General features: G+C 34.1%; 3 protein-coding genes across 5 annotated transcripts; 2 read left to right on the top strand and 1 right to left on the bottom strand.

The window, feature by feature from the left end:
- Positions 1-4,714: 4,714 nt before the first annotated feature.
- On the top strand, positions 4,715-9,796 carry LOC120579883 (uncharacterized). The gene is made up of 6 exons (XM_039832623.1): positions 4,715-6,362; positions 6,420-6,802; positions 7,067-7,314; positions 7,744-8,392; positions 8,525-9,285; positions 9,436-9,796. Exons 1-6 carry the CDS (start codon positions 5,450-5,452, stop codon positions 9,794-9,796), a joined length of 3,315 nt encoding a protein of 1,104 aa, XP_039688557.1. The 5' UTR covers positions 4,715-5,449.
- Positions 9,797-12,401: 2,605 nt separating this feature from the next.
- Positions 12,402-14,263, bottom strand: LOC25491776 (isoflavone 4'-O-methyltransferase). Its single transcript, XM_013599798.3, has 2 exons — positions 13,295-14,263; positions 12,402-12,839 (listed from the first exon to the last, which is right to left on the bottom strand). The coding sequence occupies exons 1-2, from the start codon at positions 14,063-14,065 to the stop codon at positions 12,537-12,539; spliced, it is 1,074 nt and encodes a 357-aa protein (XP_013455252.1). The 5' UTR covers positions 14,066-14,263; the 3' UTR covers positions 12,402-12,536.
- A 5,666-nt stretch (positions 14,264-19,929) lies between these two features.
- Positions 19,930-26,194, top strand: LOC120579845 (isoflavone 4'-O-methyltransferase). Of its 3 annotated transcripts, none has more exons than XM_039832523.1 (3): positions 19,930-20,903; positions 21,825-21,992; positions 25,943-26,194. In XM_039832523.1, the coding sequence occupies exons 1-3, from the start codon at positions 20,133-20,135 to the stop codon at positions 26,075-26,077; spliced, it is 1,074 nt and encodes a 357-aa protein (XP_039688457.1). In that variant the 5' UTR covers positions 19,930-20,132; the 3' UTR covers positions 26,078-26,194. The 3 variants fall into 3 exon arrangements, with proteins under 3 accessions (XP_039688457.1, XP_039688458.1, XP_039688456.1); XM_039832524.1 differs by having other exon boundaries at positions 21,825-21,914; positions 25,865-26,194; XM_039832522.1 differs by lacking the exon at positions 25,943-26,194 and having other exon boundaries at positions 21,825-22,247.
- The last annotated feature ends 412 nt before the right edge of the window (positions 26,195-26,606 follow it).

Below are 26,606 nucleotides of genomic sequence, written 5' to 3' on the forward strand. Positions count from 1 at the left end.
GAATTGTTGGTTTCGTAGAGTTTAAATATCTTATACTCTAATTTTTTTTTTTATAGGATGTGTTTCGTATGAATTTTTCAAAAGAGTTAAAAAGTGAAATTTTACCATTTTAAATAAAAGGGTTAATTAAGTTTTTGGTCCTTATAAATATCTGCAGTTTTGTTTTTAGTCCCTATAAAAATAAATCATACTTTTTAGTCTCTACAAAATTTTCCGTTAGTGTTTTTAGTCCCTGTTAAATTAAAATTTGATTAATTATGCTTAAAATTTTAAATTTTTTAATGATTTTTTACGTACTTGTTTAAAACATTATAAAAGGTTCCGCCACCATAAATTAGGTCTAAATTTTATTTTTAGGTCCAAATTTTCGTTAGTTTTATCTTGAAATTTCGGCATTTCAAAAAAATTATATTTAATTCATTACATGTTAAAAAATTCTAATTTTTTATAAAAGAGATTATTATAATGTTCTTAACATGTCTGTTAAAAATTATTTAAAAATATAAAAGTTTAAGTATAATTAAACAAATTTCAATTTAATAGGGACCAACACATACTTTTTGTCCTTGTAAAATTAAAATTTGTTTAATTGTGCTTAAACTTTTAAATTTGTAACATATTTTTCACATACTTACTTAGAATATTATACAAAGTTCCTCCGCAAAAAAGTAACTTAAAATTTTATTAGTAGGTCCAAATTTTCATTAATATAATCTTGAAAATTTGGCTTTTAGAAAAATTCATATTTAATTCATTTTGGTAAAATTTTATATAAAAGAGTGTCTTATGATGTTATGAACATGTATGTAAAAAATCTTTCAAAAATTTAGAAGTTTAAGCATAATTAAACAAATTTTAATTGAACAGGGACTAAAAACACTAACAGAAAATTTTGTAGGGACTAAAAAGTGTGATTTATTTTTATAGAGACTAAAAACAAAACTGCAGATATTTATAAGGACCAAAACTTAATTAACCCTAAATAAAATAATTATTAAGATTTTATTAACAATAGAACGAAGAACAATCCTTTTAAAAAATAGAACGAACAACATTTGAACTTGGTCGATATTTGGTTATATATTTTTTTTATACTAAGTTTTGTGTATCAATTATTTTTTGCCTAAAAAATGAAAGGGTGATTAATATGAACCCGATTTAAAAGTGAAGCTAAACGAAGGCATGTGTTAATCATCGATCTTGTTTGGAAATAAATGGAAAGGTTGTTTCGAGGTGATCCAGTCGGGACTATGATCTCTATAGTGGTGTTGAATGACCTATGACTGGAGAAGCTTTGTCAGCGGCCTCTGTCTTGGACGGTGAGGGGTGATACCTGTAAAAACACTTCTCACACAAGTCAGTAAATGCCTTATATTTATTAGGTAATTTTACGGTAAAATTTATATGTACCTGAACCAATGCCCCTGAGTTAGTATTTATAGTGTAGGTTTAATATTTTAGTCCTAGAACCTTTACCTAGGCAGTTATCGTTGAGGGGCAACTATAAGTATATCATGAGAAGACATCGTAGGACCCTTCCTAAACGACTTAGAGGACTCAAAAGAATCATTATTACAGTGCAGTCTACAAACATGTTCATGTCATGCAGGGATGGGGTCCAAAATTATGTTTAGGGAACCAAGTTGAAAGTACGATTTACTAAAGAAAAAATAAATTATTAAATCCACTACATATAAAAGTTATTCAAGAAATTATAAGATATTCAAAATTATAATAAATTTCAAGGAAATAAGAAAGATAAGAGTACATTGAGACGTGCTTAAGAATGACGAGACTAAATCAATTTTTTAGTATATAGCAGAGAAAGAAAATGTGAAACAACGAAAATGCAAGCTTATGAGGATATATTCAGGATAAAATCGCCGCCAATGAATCGTAGGCAATGTGGAAACAATGATTCAACATTTCTAAACCAAATTGCAATAAGGAATTATATATTGGGATTCTAGTTAAGGATTACATAGGGCTGTTATGAATATTTTAGGCAAAACATCACATTCTTTTTCACTATTGAGGATTCTAGTTAAGTATTAGTGCCTTGGACATGTCATGGTAATCAGTGTCCCAGGAGCATTGGTTAAGGAAGTTAAATAAGACAATTTTTAATTTAAAAATAACATTTTTTTGACCTTTGAAAAATTGAATACACGATTTCCAATGCAATATCTACTGTATTTGATTCCTTAATTAATACCTCCAAGAGAATGATTAGTTTCTCATTTATGTAAATAACTAAGTACTTTTATAAGATCCATCAGAAAAGCTTTCAAATCAGATTATTGAATTCAAGTGGTTATAAACTCCATCAAAAAATGGATCATCCAGGATAACCTGGTTTCAATATCTAAGTGAAAAGATTTACTTACCTTCCAAAGTAGCAATTTTTCTTTTTGTCAAATCATAAAAAAAATATATTCATCTTTTTAAGGTGAATAAATGGAATGTGAGCTCTAATCTGTTTTGTTATACTTGTATGCATTTATTATCACATGTATATGCGATTTTATTTTTATTTTCAAATCTAACCTCTGCTGGATACTTGGAACAAATCATCAAGGGTGTAATATTTTTTCTTCAGTAGTATTAGATTTTGTTTGTTTGTGTAAACTAAGCATCGTTTACACTTAATTGCATGAATTAATCTTAAACTTTATAGGATTCAATTATGCGACAAACTCATCCTAAAAGTTTTAACGTTGTTGCCAATCTTAGACTAGATTTGAACTCAAGAACTTAATTAAGTTATAAGAGATATGTGTTGTCTCATCTAAACACTTTTGAGTAATATTAGATATATTTTGGTCCAAGTTTACATAACATGATATTCATTTTTTCGTAGAGAAATGATATTTGTATAATCATTTAATAACAACTTTTTGACAACTCTCTTTTAACTTACATTATATTCTTAACCTCTCTCTTTCTCTCTTCCCTCTCTATTGTTTTGATCAATAAAAAAAACCAGGGAAAAGAAAAAAGAAATTATTACAAAGTTGTTTCAAATGGTTGTTCAAATATTACGATTCTTCTCCGATGAACAAAATGACATGACATTCATTTATTGGTTCGGAGATTGTGTTTAGTAATAAATTTTTTAATCTTTCACACTTCACGTGCAAGTAGCATTATTTTAAAAGGTTTTTGGTCGGCAAAACAGAAATTATTTACAAAGGTTTTGTCTTAAATTATTCATATAATTTGATATTTCGATATATAAGCCATGCAAGATGGACAGAATCAGAGTCTATATTTCTTGACTATTATATTAAAGATAATATTTTTTATATAAAAAGAATATTATATAATCTTTTTTTTTACAAAGTCTATAATCTTTTGTGGACAACGAGAAAGATTATATCTTATATCATACTTCATCTGATTTAAAGTAAGTGTCATTTTAACTATAAAAAATTGTTTTAAAAGAACCTAACTTACACATTGTAGAATTATTACTTTATTTTCAATTGTACCATCTAATTAGTTGAGTAAACACTACTTTTAAAGAATTACATGAGTACTAAATAAAGTTAGTTTAGTAAAATTGTTATGTTTTTTGACATCATTATTATATTTTTTAACTTGTGCGTAAAAAAATTAAACGACATTCATTTTAAAACGGATGGGTAAAAAATAAATTTATAATTTTTTGTCGGAAGCCTTTTTTACAAGTTTTTCTTTTAACAAGTCAAAATGAAATATATTATCACATTCACAAGAGAACCAACGTAAGTGCATAGTTGGCCGTCAAAATTTTGAAACACATGCCAAGCTGCCAAACTGAACAAAATGATCCGCAATTCCAGATGGATCAACAGATGAAAAACCAAGCAAATTGCATACAAGATGCCAAATAGAACTATAAATATTACAAGTCAAAAATAAGTGATTTGTTGATTAAAGAGACCCACAACCACTCACACAAAGTTGAGAATTTGAAGGGATGTGTATACATAATTTATCCTTAGTAAGTAACCTATTTCAGAAAAGCTTCCATGCAAACAAAGACTCCTTCAAAGGGATATCTTTATGCCAGGTAAATTCCAACTGTAACATGATGAGGCTCCTGACTAGTTTGGAGCCGATACGCTTAATGCACTGAGTACCCAAATGTCGGATCCAAATTCCAATGTCAATGATCCTCAATATACACCTACAAAGACACATTGTGAACAAAAATATTACACTCCTCTACCATATCCTCCTCCCATGCCAACAACATACGATGTCACTTTCATGCCTCGCCACCCTCACCCCATCCCAAAGAGAACTTATCTGCCAATGCCAACCACTTATTCTCATTCTAATCAAACAACATCTTAAACTTATCTCTTAAAGACACATCCTCTAACCATTGACTTGTCTAAAAAAAATGTATTTTCACCATTACCAACCTCCCTCCATATATTCTCCTCAAACCAACCTCCGACCTCAAAACCAACCTCATCATAGATACACACTAAATCTTTCCACCAAGTAGACTTATCACTACCACCCTCCGTTTAACAAACCCCTTACACCTCACCGAGCAGACAACACTTAAAACCACATGCCACCTCTCTACCTGCCCAAATCCTCCAACACCACTTTTTCAACATAGCAAAATTAAACTCCCTCGTTTGTCTTGCCCCAACCATCTATACTCATTTCCCAAAAAAAATAGAATCGCAGTTGATGCGAAAATTGATCTAGAAGAGCTTGAAATCAGCACACGTGACAATCACCAAGGAGCTAGTGGCGTGGGGTCCTTTGCTAATCATCATCAAGGACTGAGTTTAATTACTTGGTTATTTTAACCATTTAATTATTTCTGGACTGTGCCGTCATTTTTAATCACCAAGTTAAAGACAAATAAATCAGCCATTTAAATCCTATTCTGAGCAGTTACAAAGGAGCAAAATAAGGAGCATTAAAGACAAATTCAAGGCCTTAATTTCGCCCAGCCAGTCATTGGAACAGGAGTTACATAGCTGATGGAATAATGTCATTTTAGTATTAGTATAATTGCCTTTTATGCTGTACTTTATTATCAGTTTTTAATATCTTTGCATTGTATTTCGGCTATATATGCCATGCTTGCTGGACATTGTAATGCATAGATAGAACAGTTCAAGCTTACTCAGAATTTGTGTCTACATTTTCGAAAGGTTATTAGCAAGTGACGTCTTGATAATAATCCGATTAGCTCAATTGGTGTTGAGTGCTAATCTCTTTGTTAAACTATTGGTGTAGTCTAACATTGCCTATCCCTTGCTGTTTCACTAAAATACGAAAACTATCCAAAAACACTTAGCAGAATTCAACTAATAAGGGTGGTACCTAGTATCTTCGTTATTGGTTGTTTGCTTCCGCTACCCTTACGAATTAAAGCACTCTAATTCGTATCATTTGTGGTATCAGAGCTTTGGCTCTGAATCCTTGTTACGTGACAATGGTGGATTACAACAGCGATGATTTCATGGACAGATTGCGTGAAGCCTTAAGGAGCGTCAATCTGGGAGATGAACGATGGAGGTCTAGAAGGGGTGAACCACGTCCAAACGCGGATGAATTCAAAATCACCGAGCTACCTGAATTCAATGGCAGTGCAGACCCGGAGGTTTATTTGGAATGGGAGCGCAAGATCGATAGAATGTTTGACTTCAAGGATCTTGACGATGAGAAGCGTTGTAAGTATGCTATTCTGAAACTTAGCAAAAGTGCATCGTTGTGGTATGAGGGCTTGAAGGCTCGAAGAATACGAGATAGGAAGGAGAAAATCAGTTCTTGGGAGTCCTTGAAAAGAAAGTTGCGCAAAAGGTATGTGCCATCGAACCACAGATTGAACTTGTATAAGAAGATTTCAGATTTAGTACAAGGTAAAATGAGTGTTACTGAGTACATTGATGAATTCGAAAACCTATGTTTAATGGGTGAGTTGGAGGAAAATGAAGAGCAAAGAATGAGTCGTTTTCTTCGTGGTCTGAATAAGAACATAGCATTTGCTGTTGAGCTATGTAATTATTCTGACTTCAACACTTTGAGCACCTTGTGTTTAAAAATTGAAAATCAAAATAAGAGCAGATATAATGCTGGTGGTTCAAGTGGTTGGTCCAAGGGAGGTGTATCAGGTAGTGCAGCTGCAGCCCCTAGCACTAAACCAAATGTGACTCAACCAAAACAGGTTGAGCCTACTCCTAAACAATCTAGTGCTGCATCCAAAGAGACTAGCCTGTCGACGGTTAGGTGTTTTAAGTGTCAAGGCTTTGGACACTATGCTAGAGCTTGCCCTAATAAAAGAGTTGTGACCCTCAGAGAAGCGGTTAGCATGCGTGATGAGTTGATTAAGGAAGAGGAAGAATCTGGTGGCAATGTTGACATGGATGGACTTGAAATTGTCGAAGATGTCGACAATGAGGTAGAAGAATATGGACCTCCCATCTATGATACTTTGGTGCTTAGAACTTTACAAGCTAAAACTGCACCCTTGGATGGGGATCAAAGGAATCAAATCTTCTACACTAAGTGTCAAGTGAAGGATAAATGGTGTAGTGTCATTGTGGATGGAGGTAGTTGTACCAATGCAGCTTCAACTGAAATGGTGTCTAAATTAGGATTACTTACAACAAAACATCCTAAACCTTATGCACTACATTGGTTGGACAATGGGAGTAGTATAAAAGTTACAAGACAGACTAGTGTGGGGTTAACCATGGGGTCTTATGTTGATGAGATCTTGTGTGATGTTGTGCCTATGGATGCGAGTCATATACTTCTGGGACGTCCTTGGCAATTTGATAGAGATGTGACGCATAGAGGAAGATCAAATGAGTATGAATTGAACTACAAAGGCAAGAAGATGGTGCTGAAACCTATGGCATCAAGTGAAGTTCGTTCCATGACTACACAAAGAGGTAAAAAGCCTAGCCTCACTATGTTTGCTACTGAAAATGAAGTGAAAAATGCTATTGATAATGGTGAATTAGTTTACCTGTTGATTGCAAAGAATACTAAACAGGATGATATCGAAACCCCTCTTAAACAACAATTGGAGGCTGTTTTGGGTGAGTATGAAGATGTGTTTCCAATTGAATTACCAATTGGTTTGCCACCTATTCGTGGAATTGAGCATCAAATTGATCTAATTCCCGGAGCTCCATTACCAAACAAAGCGGCCTATAGGTGTAATCCGGAGGAGACAAAAGAGTTGCAACGGCAAATTGAAGAATTGATCAGCATGGGTTATGTGCGTGAATCAATGAGTCCTTGTGCTGTCCCAACGTTGCTGGTTCCTAAGAAGGATGGTTCCTGGAGAATGTGTATTGATAGTAGGGCAGTGAACAACATAACCATCAAATATCGCTTTCCCATTCCAAGGTTAGATGATATGCTTGATGAGTTACATGGGTCGGTTATATTCTCAAAAATCGATCTAAGGAGTGGGTATCACCAAATCAGAATGCGTGAAGGTGATGAATGGAAGACGGCGTTCAAGACCAAGCATGGTCTATATGAGTGGCTGGTTATGCCGTTTGGACTCACGAATGCACCTAGCACCTTCATGAGGCTCATGAATGAAGTACTCAAGCCTTTTTTGGGTAAGTTTGTTGTTGTTTACCTTGACGATATCTTGGTGTATAGCAGGTCTAGTGAGGAGCATTTCACTCATTTAAAACAAATCTTTGAGACCCTAAGAGCACAAAAACTCTATGGGAAGAAGGAGAAGTGTGACTTCTTGGTTGAAAGTGTGGTGTTTCTTGGATACATTGTGTCTAAAGATGGAGTATCGGTTGATCCAACAAAGGTGGATGCTATCAAAACATGGCCAAGTCCTACAACAGTTTCGGAGGTGAGATCTTTCCATGGTCTTGCATCATTTTATCGACGCTTTATCCAGAATTTTAGCACTATAACAAGCCCTATTACTGAATGTTTGAAGAAGGGTGCGTTTGTGTGGAATGAGCAAGCACAAAAGGCTTTTGAATTGATTAAGTTAAAGCTTTGTGAAGCTCCTGTTTTAGCTTTGCCCGACTTCACTCAACCATTTGAGGTCGAATGTGATGCTAGTGGGGTTGGCATTGGAGCTGTTTTGATACAAAACAAAAGGCCTATAGCTTATTTCTCAGAGAAACTTGGGGGAGCTCGATTGAACTATTGCACCTATGACAAGGAGTTCTATGCCATTGTAAGAGCTCTTGATCATTGGAGTCATTATTTGCGTTCTAACCACTTTGTGTTGCATTCAGATCACGAGTCTTTAAAGTATATCAACGGACAACAAAAGTTGAGTCCAAGGCATGCTAAATGGGTTGAATTTCTTCAATCTTTTAATTTCTCTTCAAAATACAAAGATGGTAAGAGTAACGTGGTGGCTGATGCACTTTCAAGGAGGTATGCTTTGATTTCAATTCTCGAAACTCGCTTACTTGGTTTTGAGACTTTGAAAGACTATTATAAAGATGATGTAGACTTTGGTGAAATATACTCTAACTGTGAAAATGGAGCATTTGGAAAGTATATAATGCAGGGTGGATTTTTGTTCAAAGAGAATCGGCTTTGCATTCCAAGGCATGCAATTCGTGAGTTGCTAGTTCGTGAGGCTCATGGTGGGGGTTTAGCTGGTCACTTTGGCATTACAAAGACCCTGGAGATTTTAAAAGAACACTTTCATTGGCCAAAGATGTTAGGAGATGTGCAAAAGGTCATTAGCAAGTGTGTTACTTGTCATATGGCGAAGAGTTCTTTCAAACCAGGGGCATATACTCCATTACCAACACCTAATGGTCCTTGGATGGACGTGAGCATGGATTTCATTGTGGCTTTGCCCCGCACACAGCGAGGTAAGGATGCAATTATGGTTGTTGTTGATAGGTTTTCAAAGATGGCACACTTTGTAGCTTGTCACAAAACAGATGATGCTAGTAACGTTGCTGATTTGTACTTTCGTGAGATTGTGCGCTTACATGGAGTTCCTAAAACTATTGTTTCCGATCGTGATTCAAAGTTTTTGAGTTATTTCTGGAATACATTATGGAGGAAATTGGGTACTAAGTTGCTGTTTAGTACTTCCCATCACCCTCAAACCGATGGGCAAACAGAGGTGACTAATAGAACTCTTGGTACCTTGCTGCGTGGCTTGGTTAATAAAACTCAAAAGGATTGGGACTTGAAGTTAGCTCATGCCGAATTTGCCTACAATCGGTCCCATACATATGCTACTAACCATTCTCCTTTTGAAGTTGTTTATGGTGTGAATCCTTACTTGCCATTGGATCTGATGGCTATGCCAAAGGAGGAACTAGTTCATCCAGATGCAGAGGCCAAACTCAAATCAATGATGAAACTACATGAGCAAGTGCGAGAAAGAATCAAGGCTGTAAATGAAGTCTACAAGCAAAGGTCTAAGAATAATAAGCCTAAGTTGTTCAACGAAGGTGATCTTGTATGGGTCCATTTGAGAAAAGAGAGATTCCCAAGCAAAAGAAAGAATAAGCTCATGCCTAGAGCTGATGGTCCCTTCAAAGTTATATCAAAGATCAATGATAATGCATACAAGATTGATTTGCCCGGAGAATATGGAGTACATGCAACTTTCAATATTGGAGATCTCTCACCATATTTGGATGATGATGGTATTCAAGAATTGAGGTCAATTCCTTTCAAAGGGGGAGGGGATGATGCGAAAATTGATCTAGAAGAGCTTGAAATCAGCACACGTGACAATCACCAAGGAGCTAGTGGCGTGGGGTCCTTTGCTAATCATCATCAAGGACTGAGTTTAATTACTTGGTTATTTTAACCATTTAATTATTTCTGGACTGTGCCGTCATTTTTAATCACCAAGTTAAAGACAAATAAATCAGCCATTTAAATCCTATTCTGAGCAGTTACAAAGGAGCAAAATAAGGAGCATTAAAGACAAATTCAAGGCCTTAATTTCGCCCAGCCAGTCATTGGAACAGGAGTTACATAGCTGATGGAATAATGTCATTTTAGTATTAGTATAATTGCCTTTTATGCTGTACTTTATTATCAGTTTTTAATATCTTTGCATTGTATTTCGGCTATATATGCCATGCTTGCTGGACATTGTAATGCATAGATAGAACAGTTCAAGCTTACTTAGAATTTGTGTCTACATTTTCGAAAGGTTATTAGCAAGTGACGTCTTGATAATAATCCGATTAGCTCAATTGGTGTTGAGTGCTAATCTCTTTGTTAAACTATTGGTGTAGTCTAACATTGCCTATCCCTTGCTGTTTCACTAAAATACGAAAACTATCCAAAAACACTTAGCAGAATTCAACTAATAAGGGTGGTACCTAGTATCTTCGTTATTGGTTGTTTGCTTCCGCTACCCTTACGAATTAAAGCACTCTAATTCGTATCAGCAGTTATCCCAAGAAACTTTCCTATAGTAGGGAGATATGCCAAGAAAAACTTAGGGAGAATCAACCGACCAACCAAAAGATAAATTCTTACTCTTCCACCCTGACAATCTTGCCTTAATACAGGCAAGCAACATATCCCAAAAATTTAAATGATGTGAATCCCCACCTACTGAGGCCTAGATACACAAAGGGCAACTGCTCAACACATCAATTCATAACCGAGATAGCCTCTTTCAACTAGGAAATATTGACTTTCACTCCAACCAACATAATATTATTCTCACCCATTGCCTTCATCATGACATGCAAACCTTTTACAGTCAACATAAATAGAAAAGGAGACAGAGGGTCCCCCCTACCTTAACCCTCTCTCCAACCAAAATTCTTTTGTAGGACTACCACACACCAAAATATAAGATGTTGTCGCGCTTATACATGTTTTCATCCATTTCCTCCAAAGAACCAGAAACTGCATTTTACCCATAACAACATTTGAATACCCTAATCAATAGAATGATACGCTTTTTCAAAATCCAATTTATACAACATAAATTCTTTTTTCAACTTAAGAGCCTCAACAATAACCTCATTGGTGACATGAGTCCCATCAAGGATTTGCGTACCTTTCACAAATATTGACTTCAATTATGAAACCACACTCTCAATAACACGCCGCAATCTATTAGCTAATACTTTAGCCAAAATCTTATACAAGCTTCCAACCAAAGAAATGAGAAAAGAATCATTCAATTGCTGAGGGCTATCAATCTTAGGAATAAGGGCAATGAAAGTACAATTTAGAGATTTTGTCAATCTTCCATTCCGATGAAAATCAGTTATGAATCTCATAATTTCATCCTTAATATCATCCAAAAAGTCTTTAATAAAACCAAAATTTATCCCATCTAGCTTAGTACTCTTGTAACTATGACAATTCCAAACAACAACTTTCACCTCTTCCAATCTAAATTGTTTACTTAACTACACCTCTTCCATGGATGACAAACTATGAAATTGAAGATTACTTGTACTAGGTCGCTCAACATTACGGGCTTTAAAATGAGCCGGAAAATTAGAAAAAAAAACAGCACTGCACATATTCCCCACACCCTCCAATTTTCAGAACAATTGCTTAACTACCAACCTAGATGGTTAACCTATCCTACAACAATTGCTTTCCCGCTCCATCACAAGGTGCATAAACATTGGCTTGAAAAAACTTGTCATTACTTTTAACAAACCTACCATGAATCAAAAGAACATGATCTAAAGGACGAAAGGAATAGCCATGAGGCGTTCCACCTCAAATAAAGGAACACAAAAATCATAAAAAGAAGAGAACTTTTCTTCTTCTTATGGAATACACAAATCATTCAACTCCTTTTCACCCACCAACTTACACATCTCCTTCCGCTTCTCAAAACCTCTCAACCCCCTCACATTCCAAGAAATAATCTTCATAAATATGGACATCTTAAATTTGTTTGCTTTCTCAGAAAAGAGGTAAGGTTAAAAAATAAATTTGTCCAAATCTGAACCTATTAGGAATATGAGAAAAAAAATGTACCTTATGCGACTTAATTGGTCATGTTCAAACTGAGCACTTTCTTAATAGAAATAGAGTTAAAAAGGCTGACCATCAAGGACCAAACTCATCATGGTAAGCTAAGAATTCTCTAACTCAAAATGAAGGTCTATTCCCCAAATGCAAGGCAAAAGCCTTGGTATTTTGACAATGGTTGTTCCAGAAACATAACCGGTGATGAGATTAGATTCCTATCATTTGAGAATTGTAACTCTTAAGTTTTTGGTAATTGATGAGATTAGTTATGTTTCTACAAGATTATAAATTCAACGTCTTAAGTTTTTGGTAAAGATATAATATCAAAGTCTTGTGAGTTTTTAATGGTTTAGTCTATTTTTACTCTTGGTACTTTCCAACAAAAACTAACCACTTTCTGTTTGAAACCTCATAAAAAAAAAAAAAAATTTCCTATTGGGAACACAAAATACTTTTAATAAACAATCTTGAGAAATTCACCTTTCATAGGAAACAATAAACATTTGATGCAAAGACAAACAATAAACATTACAAATTTGACTTATTGAATTTGTAAATAACTTATTTGCAACAACTATTAATTAGAATTAAGGATAAACTTCTATAAGAGACTTGAAGCCACATATTGGAGTAATCTTGTAGCTACTGAAACCTGCATCATATATGAGTTTCTTCCATTCTTTCTTTTCTCTTTCTTTTCCATTATGTAGAGTCATCATTACCATGTCAAAGTGCAATTGTAACTCGGTTAACTCACGATCTTCACTTGTTTCATCAATTGATATGTCTATGATTATTATCTTTCCTTTTTTTCCTTTTCCTGAAATAGCTTCTTTGCTGTTATTCAATATCTTTAAGGAGAGTTCATCATCCCAATCATGCAAAACCCACTGTGAAAAACATTTTTTATTTTAGTACAATGTTACAAAATGCGATAGACCAATAAATTAAAATAATATTATTTTACAATTTTATTTCTTTCAAAATTGAAATATCTATTAAATAGAGAGGATTTTAACTCTAAAAGTTACCACAGATTTATATCTTGATTAGGCACGAATCCACTCACATGAGATTGGGGGCACATACATAGAGAGAGATATTTTGATAGTGTGTAAAAATGAACAAAATTTTACAATACCATAATAGTGTAGTGTTTAAAATCTCAAGTATTTTTTTTTCAATTACAATGATATTATATTTTAGTCAAAAAAAGATGATGTTATTATTTTATCACTTACAAATTGCTAAAATTTTGCCCCTTGTAAAAATTTCTGGATCCGTCACTAATCCTGGTTATGAAATCATGAACATATCAAAAGGAAATTGATGAACATAAACATACCTTGAGTAAAACAGCATCTGCAGGAGGGATTGATTTGAACATATCTCCACCAACAAAGTTCAAATTTTGAGTTCCAGATAAGTTAGCCACAACCTGTGGTTGATCTAAAACTGTGCATTTGATGTGTGGAAATTCTTCATGAATGAGTTTTGACACAACTCCAGTCCCACCTGCCACATCAACCAAAGATTCCAAACCCTCAAACACATGGCTGCAGTCCTTGAGAGCAAGCTTAAACATTTGTGAATCAGCTGCCATGGCCCCTTGAAACAGACCAAGTTTATCAGATTCAGAATCTTTGTTAAGAAAGTTAAAAAATGTCTCCCCCATTGCACTTTCATAAAGTGCAAGATCCTTCTCCTCTGAGAACCATTTCTTAGAGGAGTGCCACATATCCAGAGAACATGGATGAAGAATTCCCTTAACAAGTGGTGCAAAACAAGTTGATTCACCATTGATGAGAAGCTTTGAAGGAGGTGTGAGAGCATAAGCTGTTTCTTCTTTCACTGTTGTTTTTGCGAAGAAACCATCGTGTGTTAGCAAGCGCAAGAACCTATATAGGACACTAACTTTAGAAGGGTGAAGTTTCAAAGATGAGGCTAATTCAGGAACAGTCATAGGCTTTCCATGTTTGTGGATTGCATCTACTATTCCTAGTTCCACAGCAGATTTGAGTGCCATGGAACTTATAAAGCTGTATACATGTTTGTATAAATGGATTTGAGCATGATACAGCTGAGTTTCTTCACTGCCATTGCTCTTGAAATCCATTTGTTTTATAGATTAAGCTTTGGTGATGTCTTATGTGTGTGTTGTTTTGATGAATATAATGTAGTATATGAAGTATGTATAAACAAGTTTGCAACTTATATATACATTTCAAAATCCAGGACACAGAACAGATATTGCCTTATTTTATGTCTTGTTTTGAGGTCTCAATTAACACGAGGTGAACTCTTGAAGCATTATTACTTAAAAAATTAAAACTGTGTAGAGACATTAGGCACATGCCCTTAATTACTATATTTGATCTTTTTTGAATGTATGCAAGTTTGACCATTGAAAATGTGATACCGACAAACTATTACTACAAAGTTAGGCACATGTCCTTGCGAAAAAAATATGTATAATAAATAGGGGTATATATATAAAGAAATAATTAATGTAGTTGAAAATAGCAAATGAGTCTTATAAAAAGGGACAAAAAAAAATTCTCAAAAAGGGTTTTATAATTAGGGACGGAGGTAGTATAAGTCTTTAATAAAAAGAAAATCATCGGTTATATTGTATGTCATGTGATCAACTATTCAGTTTAAACTATTAAGCTCCGCTCAAAAAAGTTTAAACTATTGACCTATGCAGACGGGCACGACGCCTCCCCAAGGGTGCTCACATAAAGCAATTCGGGCTCATTACAACATCGGATGAGGTCTCAAACCGACCTCACATCTACGATCTTATGATCCAACGGAAACCCTTAGCAACGCCGAGCAATGACGAGGTCCCAAAACGACCTCAAATCTACAATGTTTTTCATTTATTATTTCTGAGATATGTGATTGTTGAATGAATACATGTAACCCAAATAATAATATTGTATATGTAACCCGAACAACACCGAAAAATATACACTAGATAATAATAATATAAGAGGTTTGATTGTATCCAATACACACAAAATTGGGAGGGAAGCAAAATGGAATGAACTATGATCCATCATATCCCCCCTCCGTCCTAAAATAACTTGGTCACTTGCAAACAAAATAAATAATGTCTTAAAATAAGATACCCATTTCACTTTTCAATGTAATATTAATTATTTTTCTTCAATTATAACTCTAATTAATACGAATTTAATAACTTGCAATTCAATATATTTTATTTTACAACAAAGACACTCAAAATTATTTTTTCTCTCTCTCTTTCATTTATACAATTTTCTTAATATCTTTTTAATGAACAAAAGACTCAACCATTTTGGGACGGAATGATTAACTTTTTCAAAATCATTTTGTTTAAGGATTCTAAACCTAAATAATAGAACTCCATTTCATATCATTCTCAATTGTATCATATTTCAAAACATACTTAAACTCTTTTTGAACAGCTCCTCTATACTCTCATCATCCTTCATTTTGAACAGCTCATACTGATGAACTAGCATTAATGCCTTTGCTTCTTTAACCTTCTTGCTACCTTCGTAGTTAGCACATAGTGATGCAAACATTGCCTTAGCAGTCGATTTATCACTCATCTTCATATATTCAATGTGAGGTATAGAAGCAACAATCATCCCTCTGATCTTGTGATGCTTTTTGTAAAGTTTCTTCTGAGCAGGAGTGTGTATCCTTCTGTCAATAGCAGCTCCTTCTTCATCCGAATCCAGATCATCAACTCCATCATCAAGAATGTCCCATAGTTCTTCATCCAATCCCATGATGTAGCTGTACATGTTGGTTTTCCACCATGAAAACTCTTCTAGATCTCCACTGAACTTTGGAGCTTTTCCAGAATTTGATTTCCTGTCAGCAGTATCATAGTCATGTTTGACACTATTGTATTTTGTAGATGTAGTGGATTCATCTTCAGTATACATGTTTTTCTCGGATCTTGATCTGTCACACGGTTAAGTGCTTTGATAACAGAGCAAGCTCTGATACCAATTGAAGGTGAGAAAAACACAAGAAGGGGGGGTTGAATTGTGTTTTCTTTTTCTCTAAAAATTCTTCTTCTGATAACACTTCAGAAGCAGGTTAGGAATGCTTCTGATGTGATGTTCAGAATCAGATATGCAGCGGAATAAAACAGAGCAGAGAAAAGAAAGAGAGACACAAGCAATTATCCTGGTTCCTTCCACAAACCGGAAGTAGTCCAATCCCCCTTGCACTTCCAAGGAGATTTTCACCAATAATCACACAGATTACAAATGCTCAATACTCTCTAAGTATGAGACTTCTCAAATGCTCAAGCACGCAGGCGAGAGACTTCCAATGCTCAAGCACTAAAGCAAGAGTCTTCTAATGCTCAAGCACGCAGGCGAGAGGCTTCTATTCAAACAAAAATACATAGAAAATGTTTGACTTTGAACACTTGATATACAATCGGTGGTGTTCACAATACAATGCAATAAAGACTCTAGACTTGAGAATTTCTAAGATGTATCAAATCAGTGCAGAAATTCAAAGTGCTTTGTAGAATCAAATTTGGCAGAGTTTTGGCGCTTTTAACTTGTGTTGATGTCTCTTGCCAATCATTAAGTCTTCACTCCTTTATATAGAGGTGTGAAAGAGACGTTGAGATTTTTAGCACGTCTAAAGAGTCGTTGAGTTCCTTTGATCATCCACCAGTAATCTTTTGCCTGATTTGGGTGTAGTCCTTTGAAGAATCAACTTCAAATTCATTCTCATCTTGAAGGAACATTTCTGCAGGCAGAGCTGTTGTCTTGTCTTGTAGCGTAGACAAAAACAGAGTAGTGGAGGTAGTGGTTGTACACTTTTACTTTGTTAACTCTGATAACGAAGGACAAGTACTCAGTGCTTTTCAAATGACCGTTGATACCTCCCTTTCAATTCTTCGTTCTCTTAGACGAGGTTGAAACGAAAAACAGCTCCTTTGAATCTTCAGTTTAAATTACTGATCACTTGTAGCTTCTGGTGATGATATAGCTTCTGATGAAATCTTGCTTCTAATGGTCTTCTGCTTCTAATGGACTTCTGCTTCTGATGACGTCATTACTTCAGAGGCACTTGTTACTTCAGAAGCATTTCTTAGCTTCAGACGCAGTTTTCTTCAGATGCTTTGGATTCCTTTGCTCTCCATTGTTCTTTCAAGACCTATTGAAATTGATTGACTTTGCCTATGGTCCTTTACACTTGAACAATTATTAGCAATAACCAATTGACAATTTTTAATACCTTGTTATCATCAAAACTCATTAAGGTTTATTGTGAAACACATTTTGTTCCAACATGTTTCACCTCACGAGACTTTATAGACGGAGAAGTTATGTTTTCAAGTCCCAAGTCATCTTATATGGAAGCAAATATTCAAAAGGACGGAAAACGGAGATTTAGGGCTCGAAACACACTCACATGCGCCGAGGGCATGAGATTTGCACCCCGAGAACTACTTAGTGCGAGCCAAAACTGCATTTTGCTACTTTTTAGTGGGAAAAGTCCAGTTTTTCGGCCAAACTTCAGGTGAAAACTCTCCGTATAAATATCACATTCTTCATTCACAATTTCTCATTCATAACGAAGTGGTTCAAGAGGAAGGTAAACACTAGGAGCTTCCAGGGGGGAGTTTCTCTCTCATGACTCCAAGTTTCTCTAAGGTATGTTTTATTTCTTTTGTAATTTGTCTTTAGTTACCATGAATAATTAAACCTTTTTATGCTAGGGTTCTAAGATGAACCTCGATTTTATTTGTTGGATAATTATTTAATTTATAGTTGTTTATTAAGTTATTTTCTGTTTGCTATTTAGTTTTATTGTAATGCGTAAAACTTGTCTCCTCTGGAGCATAACCCTGACTTAGGCACTTAGGTAGTGACATTGCCTAATATTGATATTTATATCTGTCTAACTAGGAAGTAATTAATTATTAACTAGTGAAACGAACCGAAAGCGAGTGTACCCAATAGTAAGTTCTTAGGAGGTGACATAACTAATATTGATGTAAATATGTTGAAATTAGGTAGTAAGTAGTTAGTAATTAAGGAAACAATTGACTTAACGACTTCAATCAGCCCAGTAACTCCATTCTTCTTGCACCTTTCTAAGGTAGACGCTGATAGGGTTGTTCGTTTGTAGAACTTCCGAGATGGTGAGTGTGTTGTGTGCTTCTAAGATTTATAGATGAGGGAATCTTTACGAACACTAGAAGTCATACCTTTGGAAATTTAGGAAATCTAATTTATGTTTATATTTCAATTACCCATAAACGAGTAAGACCCCACACTAAAAATCCATACAAAGGTGGCGGATCCTATAGGATTGATAACCCTATATTGTAGCATGTGTATAACCTTAGTGTGATCAGCAGGTGCAACTCGATAGGCGGAGGGATAGACCGAAATCAACCAAGAGAGTAAGACCTAGCACGTAAGGATCACCGTGCGACCAGCTGGTGCAACTTGACAAACCGATTAGGTTACCACATCCCGACGAACTCATCACTTAGATAGTTTACTTAGAATAATTGAATGTGACTTGATTGTTAATTAATTTCAACAAATGAATAGAGGATATTCAAAGAATCCTAACCACCGCTAACATTCTGCAATCAAAACAGGCAACTTGCTTTGTTGCAAACAGGTAAAAATTGCAAATCTCTAAACCCTTATCTTATTTTAGTATTTTGTTCCTAAATAAGTAATGTGAATAGTTTAGAAGAAACGACAATCCATGTGAATACGATACTCTACTTATCACTTTATTATTTGATAAACGATTTGGTACACTTATTTAATCTGACCAGCATGATTATCACAGTTAAAACTTTTTTTTAAAAAAGAGTTTAAGTATGTTTTGAAATATGATACAATTGAGAATGATATGAAATGGAGTTCTATTATTTAGGTTTAGAATCCTTAAACAAAATGATTTTGAAAAAGTTAATCATTCCGTCCCAAAATGGTTGAGTCTTTTGTTCATTAAAAAGATATTAAGAAAATTGTATAAATGAAAGAGAGAGAGAAAAAATAATTTTGAGTGTCTTTGTTGTAAAATAAAATATATTGAATTGCAAGTTATTAAATTCGTATTAATTAGAGTTATAATTGAAGAAAAATAATTAATATTACATTGAAAAGTGAAATGGGTATCTTATTTTAAGACATTATTTATTTTGTTTGCAAGTGACCAAGTTATTTTAGGACGGAGGGGGGATATGATGGATCATAGTTCATTCCATTTTGCTTCCCTCCCAATTTTGTGTGTATTGGATACAATCAAACCTCTTATATTATTATTATCTAGTGTATATTTTTCGGTGTTGTTCGGGTTACATATACAATATTATTATTTGGGTTACATGTATTCATTCAACAATCACATATCTCAGAAATAATAAATGAAAAACATTGTAGATTTGAGGTCGTTTTGGGACCTCGTCATTGCTCGGCGTTGCTAAGGGTTTCCGTTGGATCATAAGATCGTAGATGTGAGGTCGGTTTGAGACCTCATCCGATGTTGTAATGAGCCCGAATTGCTTTATGTGAGCACCCTTGGGGAGGCGTCGTGCCCGTCTGCATAGGTCAATAGTTTAAACTTTTTTGAGCGGAGCTTAATAGTTTAAACTGAATAGTTGATCACATGACATACAATATAACCGATGATTTTCTTTTTATTAAAGACTTATACTACCTCCGTCCCTAATTATAAAACCCTTTTTGAGAATTTTTTTTTGTCCCTTTTTATAAGACTCATTTGCTATTTTCAACTACATTAATTATTTCTTTATATATATACCCCTATTTATTATACATATTTTTTTCGCAAGGACATGTGCCTAACTTTGTAGTAATAGTTTGTCGGTATCACATTTTCAATGGTCAAACTTGCATACATTCAAAAAAGATCAAATATAGTAATTAAGGGCATGTGCCTAATGTCTCTACACAGTTTTAATTTTTTAAGTAATAATGCTTCAAGAGTTCACCTCGTGTTAATTGAGACCTCAAAACAAGACATAAAATAAGGCAATATCTGTTCTGTGTCCTGGATTTTGAAATGTATATATAAGTTGCAAACTTGTTTATACATACTTCATATACTACATTATATTCATCAAAACAACACACACATAAGACATCACCAAAGCTTAATCTATAAAACAAATGGATTTCAAGAGCAATGGCAGTGAAGAAACTCAGCTGTATCATGCTCAAATCCATTTATACAAACATGTATACAGCTTTATAAGTTCCATGGCACTCAAATCTGCTGTGGAACTAGGAATAGTAGATGCAATCCACAAACATGGAAAGCCTATGACTGTTCCTGAATTAGCCTCATCTTTGAAACTTCACCCTTCTAAAGTTAGTGTCCTATATAGGTTCTTGCGCTTGCTAACACACGATGGTTTCTTCGCAAAAACAACAGTGAAAGAAGAAACAGCTTATGCTCTCACACCTCCTTCAAAGCTTCTCATCAATGGTGAATCAACTTGTTTTGCACCACTTGTTAAGGGAATTCTTCATCCATGTTCTCTGGATATGTGGCACTCCTCTAAGAAATGGTTCTCAGAGGAGAAGGATCTTGCACTTTATGAAAGTGCAATGGGGGAGACATTTTTTAACTTTCTTAACAAAGATTCTGAATCTGATAAACTTGGTCTGTTTCAAGGGGCCATGGCAGCTGATTCACAAATGTTTAAGCTTGCTCTCAAGGACTGCAGCCATGTGTTTGAGGGTTTGGAATCTTTGGTTGATGTGGCAGGTGGGACTGGAGTTGTGTCAAAACTCATTCATGAAGAATTTCCACACATCAAATGCACAGTTTTAGATCAACCACAGGTTGTGGCTAACTTATCTGGAACTCAAAATTTGAACTTTGTTGGTGGAGATATGTTCAAATCAATCCCTCCTGCAGATGCTGTTTTACTCAAGGTATGTTTATGTTCATCAATTTCCTTTTGATATGTTCATGATTTCATAACCAGGAGCATCAACGACCGATCCATGAATTTATACTTGTGGAGGCAAGATTTTATATAATAAATATTTATACATAATTTTTAGTAATGTGTAAATGATAAAATAATAACATCAGTTTTTTTTTTTACTAAACAATAAGAACATTATCATTGAGAAAAATACTTGAGATTTTAAACACTATAGTATTACACTAAGAAAAATTAAAGATTCCTTAACACCTACAAATTAAAATTATTCTTTACGTGTCTTTATATTTAAAAAAGTATCTTAGAATTTAGTCAGTTTTTAACACTATCAAAAGTATATCTCTCTCACTATATATATATATATATATATATATATATATATATATATATATATATATATATATATATATATATATATATATATATGTGCGCGCGCCCTCAATCTCATGTGAGTGGATCTGTGCTTGATCAAAGATATACTTTATGAGTAAGGATCTTTTCTATTCAATAAATATTTAAATTTTAAAAGAAATAAAATTGTAAAATAATATCAGGTTTAATGATGTGTTTCGTCCTTGCAATTAGGCGTCATTTAAAAATTAGTCTCTGTAATCGTTAATCCTGGCAATATACCCTTGCATTGTTTAATCATTTAAAATTTCGTCATTTGACCAACTTAATCATCACCAAGTCATCAAATTAGCAAAATGGCATGGGAATAGACAAAAATACCCTCGTCTTTATTATGGGAAGAAGATGAAGATAGGGGTAAAAATATCATTTCATGAATGGATGACGAGGATATTTTTGTCCATTCCCATGCCATTTTGCTAATTTTAAGAATGGATGACAAGAGAATCTATCGCATTTTGTAACATTGTACTAAAATAAAAAATGTTTTTCACAGTGGGTTCTGCATGATTGGGATGATGAACTCTCCCTAAGGATATTGAAGAACTGCAAAGAAGCTATTTCAGGAAAAGGGAAAAAAGGAAAGATAATAATCATAGACGTATCAATTGATGAAACAAGTGATGATCATGAATTAACCGAGTTGCAATTGCACTTTGACATGGTAATGATGACTCTGCATAATGGAAAAGAAAGAGAAAAGAAAGAATGGAAGAAACTCATCTATGACGCTGGCTTCAGCAGCTACAAGATTACTCCAATATGTGGCTTCAAGTCACTCATAGAAGTTTATCCCTAATTTTAATTAGTAGTTGTTGCAAATAACTTATTTACAAATTTAATAAGTCAAATTTGTAATGTTTATTGTTCTTCTTTGCATCAAATGTTTATTGTTTCCTATCAAACATGAATTTCCCAAGATTGCTTTTTAAAAATAATTCGTTCACTACAAAAAATGGTGGGTTTTCCTACAAAACTTTCCGACGAAATTTCCTAGAAAGCATTTTCCTATGAATTAGCGACGAAATTTTCGTCGGAAAGCAACTGTCAGTAAAAAGCTGCATTATGGACATAAAAGTGGAGCACGTGGCAGCTTGTGAATGGCTGACTTTACCGAGGAATAATTTCCTAGGAAAACGGCGGCCCCACATGCAGAAAAAGGGTGTGTGGAAGCATGTGATTGGCCTTCTTTACCGAAGAATATTTTCCTAGGAAAGCTGCGGCCCCACTGCCGTTGGATAAAGGGTGTGTGTATGGTTGTGATTGGTGAAAATTACCTACGAAAATTTCGTCGGAAAACACGGGACCCACATGCTAACTAGCCGTTTGTTACCGTTGCAGCATCTGTGTGTATAAATATACAACACTCTATTTTCTTCTTTACAATCTTCATTTTATTCTCATTCAAATTTTATTTTCCATCATTTTATTATCATTATTTCTCATTCAAATTTTTTTAATATCACTCAAATTTTATTCTCCATCATTTTATTATCATTATTGAAGTTTCTAACAAAGGTAATTATTGATATTTTCTTATAATTGATTTCAATTTTACATGTGTTTGAATTTATAAATATTTAATGTAGTTATATATTAAAATAAGTTACATTATTTTTTATAGTTATGTTGGTTCTGATCCATTTTGAGGTTGGTGTTGTTGTTCGTTGCCGTTGATTTTGTTGTCTCCGCTTTGTTCGTCGACTTATTATTTGAGGTTGGTACATTTCTAACTTATTTTAAATAATTATTACAATGGTATTAGTACTAAATATTAATTATTAGAAAAATAGTTACTAAAATTATTATATTGTAATTAATAAAAACGTTAGCGGGATTTTTCTAAAAAAAAATGTTAGCTGGATTAACTTCTTTAAAAAAATATTTAGTGGGATTAAATTAAATTTCAACTTATCAGTGTTAGAGAAAGTATAATAAAAAAAGTGTTAGCTTGTAGAAAAACTTGTAGTTTAGTTAAAAATGTTTACTTTTAAAAATGTGTGTATTTATATATATTGTTAATTTAGTTATTACAATATGTTGTATTATTTTTTGTAGTTTCCTTGTTTTCGATCCATTTTAAAGTTGGTGTTGCTGCTGGCTGGTTGTTGCTTTTTTTTTTGGATCCACTTGTTCATTGGCTTGTTATTTGAGGTTAGTATCTTTTATTTATTTAAAATTTATTCAATGGATTAGTATTAAAAATATTAGATATTAGAAACATAGTTAGTAAAATTAAATTGTAGTAAATATGTTATTTAGATCAAATTTGTTTAACGTAAAATAAATGTAGCTAGTAAAAATGTTACCGTAGTTCTTTAAAAAAAGTTAAGTTAGTAAAGAAATATGTATAATTAAGTTTGTTAGAAAAATAATGTAAATTAGCAAAAAAATTATGAAGTTAATTAATATGACATATGTGAATTATTTTGTGGGAATCAATTCTGGCGTCCGCGCTTAACATTTATTTGTGGTTCGTAATTTGTATATGCACGCAATGTTTATTTCATACAAATTTTAGAAAATGTAATATAGATTAGAAAATATTATATATTTTAGTCATAAAATATAAAATATTATATAATTTTTATGCGATAGCATGTTTATTTTGTACAAATTTCTAAATATTTAGGTGATTAGAAAAAAATTGTTATTTATATTAAAAAAATATTTACGTATAAAAATATATGGTACTAATTTGAGTCAACTGCAGTGACATGAAAAATGGATCAACATATTTTCCATCGTAGTTGGATGTACGATAGAAAATATCCGGGGAAAAGGAAACTTAAGGCAGCTTTTGTGGATGAAGTTCGTGATTTTGTTGCTTACGCCATGGCGCAAGATGCCTTTCAATTGGAGGGAGGGATAAGATATCCGTGTGTTAAATGTACGTGTAGGTTGATTCGGAGCCCAAAAGATGTTCTAAACCATTTAAAGGACCTTGGTTTTAAAGTACCATTTAAAGGGATTTATCACGCTTCAAGCAGTGAGGCGCGTATGGAGTGTGAAAACTTTGGCGTGATGGAAGATATGGTCGGTGATGCACTTGGGGTGAACCTGTCTTACAACGAGGGTGGTGAAGAGGAAACAATCCCGAATGAGAAAGTGTTGAAGTTTTACAAGATGATGCAAGAAGTAAAGAAGCTGTTGTTTGAAGGGTCGTCTGATTCTAAGTTATCGATGAGTATGAGGCTTTTAGCTGCCGCATCAGATTGGAGTGTAGCCGAAGAAGGCTCAGAGTGTTATACAGATATCATGAGGGACGCAACTCCTGTAAAGGACAATTTGCCCTTGAGTTTTTATGAGGCTCAAAAGTTGGTGGAGAAGTTGGGATTGGAAGTTAAAACTATTGATTGTTGCGTTAATGGGTGCATGTTGTTTTACGACAATGAATTTGGTAAAAATGATGGGGCGTTGGTGGCGTGTAAATTTTGCAATGCACCGAGGTATGAAGTATGTGATGATGCCGGTTCTCAGAAGAAGAAACGAGTCTCAATCAAGTCAATGTTTTATCTGCCAATAATACCAAGATTGCAGAGATTGTTTGCATCAACTCACACGGCCGATAAAATGACATGGCATTATTACAATAAAACTAATTCAGGTGTGATGCGACATCCTTGTGACGGGGTGGCATGGAAGCACTTTGATCAAGTACATCGTGATTTTGCAGAATATCCACGTAATGTGAGGCTTGGATTATGCTCTGATGGATTTATTCCATATATCCAAGCATCAGCAACGCCTTATTCTTGTTGGCCAATTCTTCTTACCCCGTATAATCTTCCTCCTGAGATGTGCATGTGAAAGCCTTATTTGTTTTTGAGTTGTATTGTACCAGGACCTACGAGCCCATTAGATGGTATAGATGTGTATCTACAACCCTTAATTGATGATTTAAATAGATTGTGGAATGGTGTATCGACATATGATATTGCAAGGAAGAAATTTTTTTGAATGAGGGCAGCTCTGATGTGGACTATTAACGACTTTCCTGCATATGGAATGTTGTCTGGATGGTCGACTCATGGAAGATTGGCTTGTCCACATTGCATGGAACAAACAAAGGCCATATGGTTGCATCACGGAAGAAAGCATTCGTGGTTTGACTGTCATCGTCCGTTTTTACCCGCGACACATGAAGGGTTTCAGTCTGCTTTATCAGTTTTTCGTCACCAAGGACGTCCTAGTCATCCAGGGAAATATTACTGGATGAACGACGCAGAGTTGCAGTCAGCGACAATTCATGTGATGATTAATTGTAGCGAAGTTGGACCATACATTGAGATATTTCAAGGATTAAATATCGACAACATATATACAAGTTTTCAAGGATGGTTTAAGCATCAATTGTTAAATTCTCATCCGACTACACAAATATATCATTTGAGGGGATTAGCCGAAGGTCCGGGAAGAAAAGTGAAACAATGGGACATTTACTTTGTCAATGGGTTTAAATTTCATACTCAATCACAGTCAGTGGGCAAAAAAACAATTAACAGTGGTGTTTACGTCAAAGGGAAAAAAGGAAAGATAATAATCATAGACGTATCAATTGATGAAACAAGTGATGATCATGAATTAACCGAGTTGCAATTGCACTTTGACATGGTAATGATGACTCTGCATAATGGAAAAGAAAGAGAAAAGAAAGAATGGAAGAAACTCATCTATGACGCTGGCTTCAGCAGCTACAAGATTACTCCAATATGTGGCTTCAAGTCACTCATAGAAGTTTATCCCTAATTTTAATTAGTAGTTGTTGCAAATAACTTATTTACAAATTTAATAAGTCAAATTTGTAATGTTTATTGTTCTTCTTTGCATCAAATGTTTATTGTTTCCTATCAAACATGAATTTCCGAAGATTGCTTTTTAAAAATAATTTGTTGTTCATTTTCAGAATTGTTCTTTTAAGAGGTTCCAACCAGAAAGTATTTGGTTTTTGTTCGGGAGCACCAAGAGTAACAATAGACAAAACGATTATAAGAACTCATAAGACATTGACATAATATCTTTTTCAAAAACTTAAGACGTTAGAAACTATGAATTATCTATAATATATATCCAACATTTATCTCGTACATAGATAGCCAATGTGGGATGTGAAAATAAACACATAGTACACTTGCACCATCTTTTTGCTTTTAATCTTTTTCGGATCTAAGAAGTTGGTGTCGCCCAAAACACTAAGTATTTTAAGGTGGAAAGATTGAGGTCAAGTATACACTATCGAAGTTATGTATAAAAATATATCGATCCCACAAGGACTATG

This window comes from Medicago truncatula, chromosome 4, assembly GCF_003473485.1.
Source record: "Medicago truncatula cultivar Jemalong A17 chromosome 4, MtrunA17r5.0-ANR, whole genome shotgun sequence".
Taxonomy (NCBI): Eukaryota; Viridiplantae; Streptophyta; class Magnoliopsida; order Fabales; family Fabaceae; genus Medicago; species Medicago truncatula.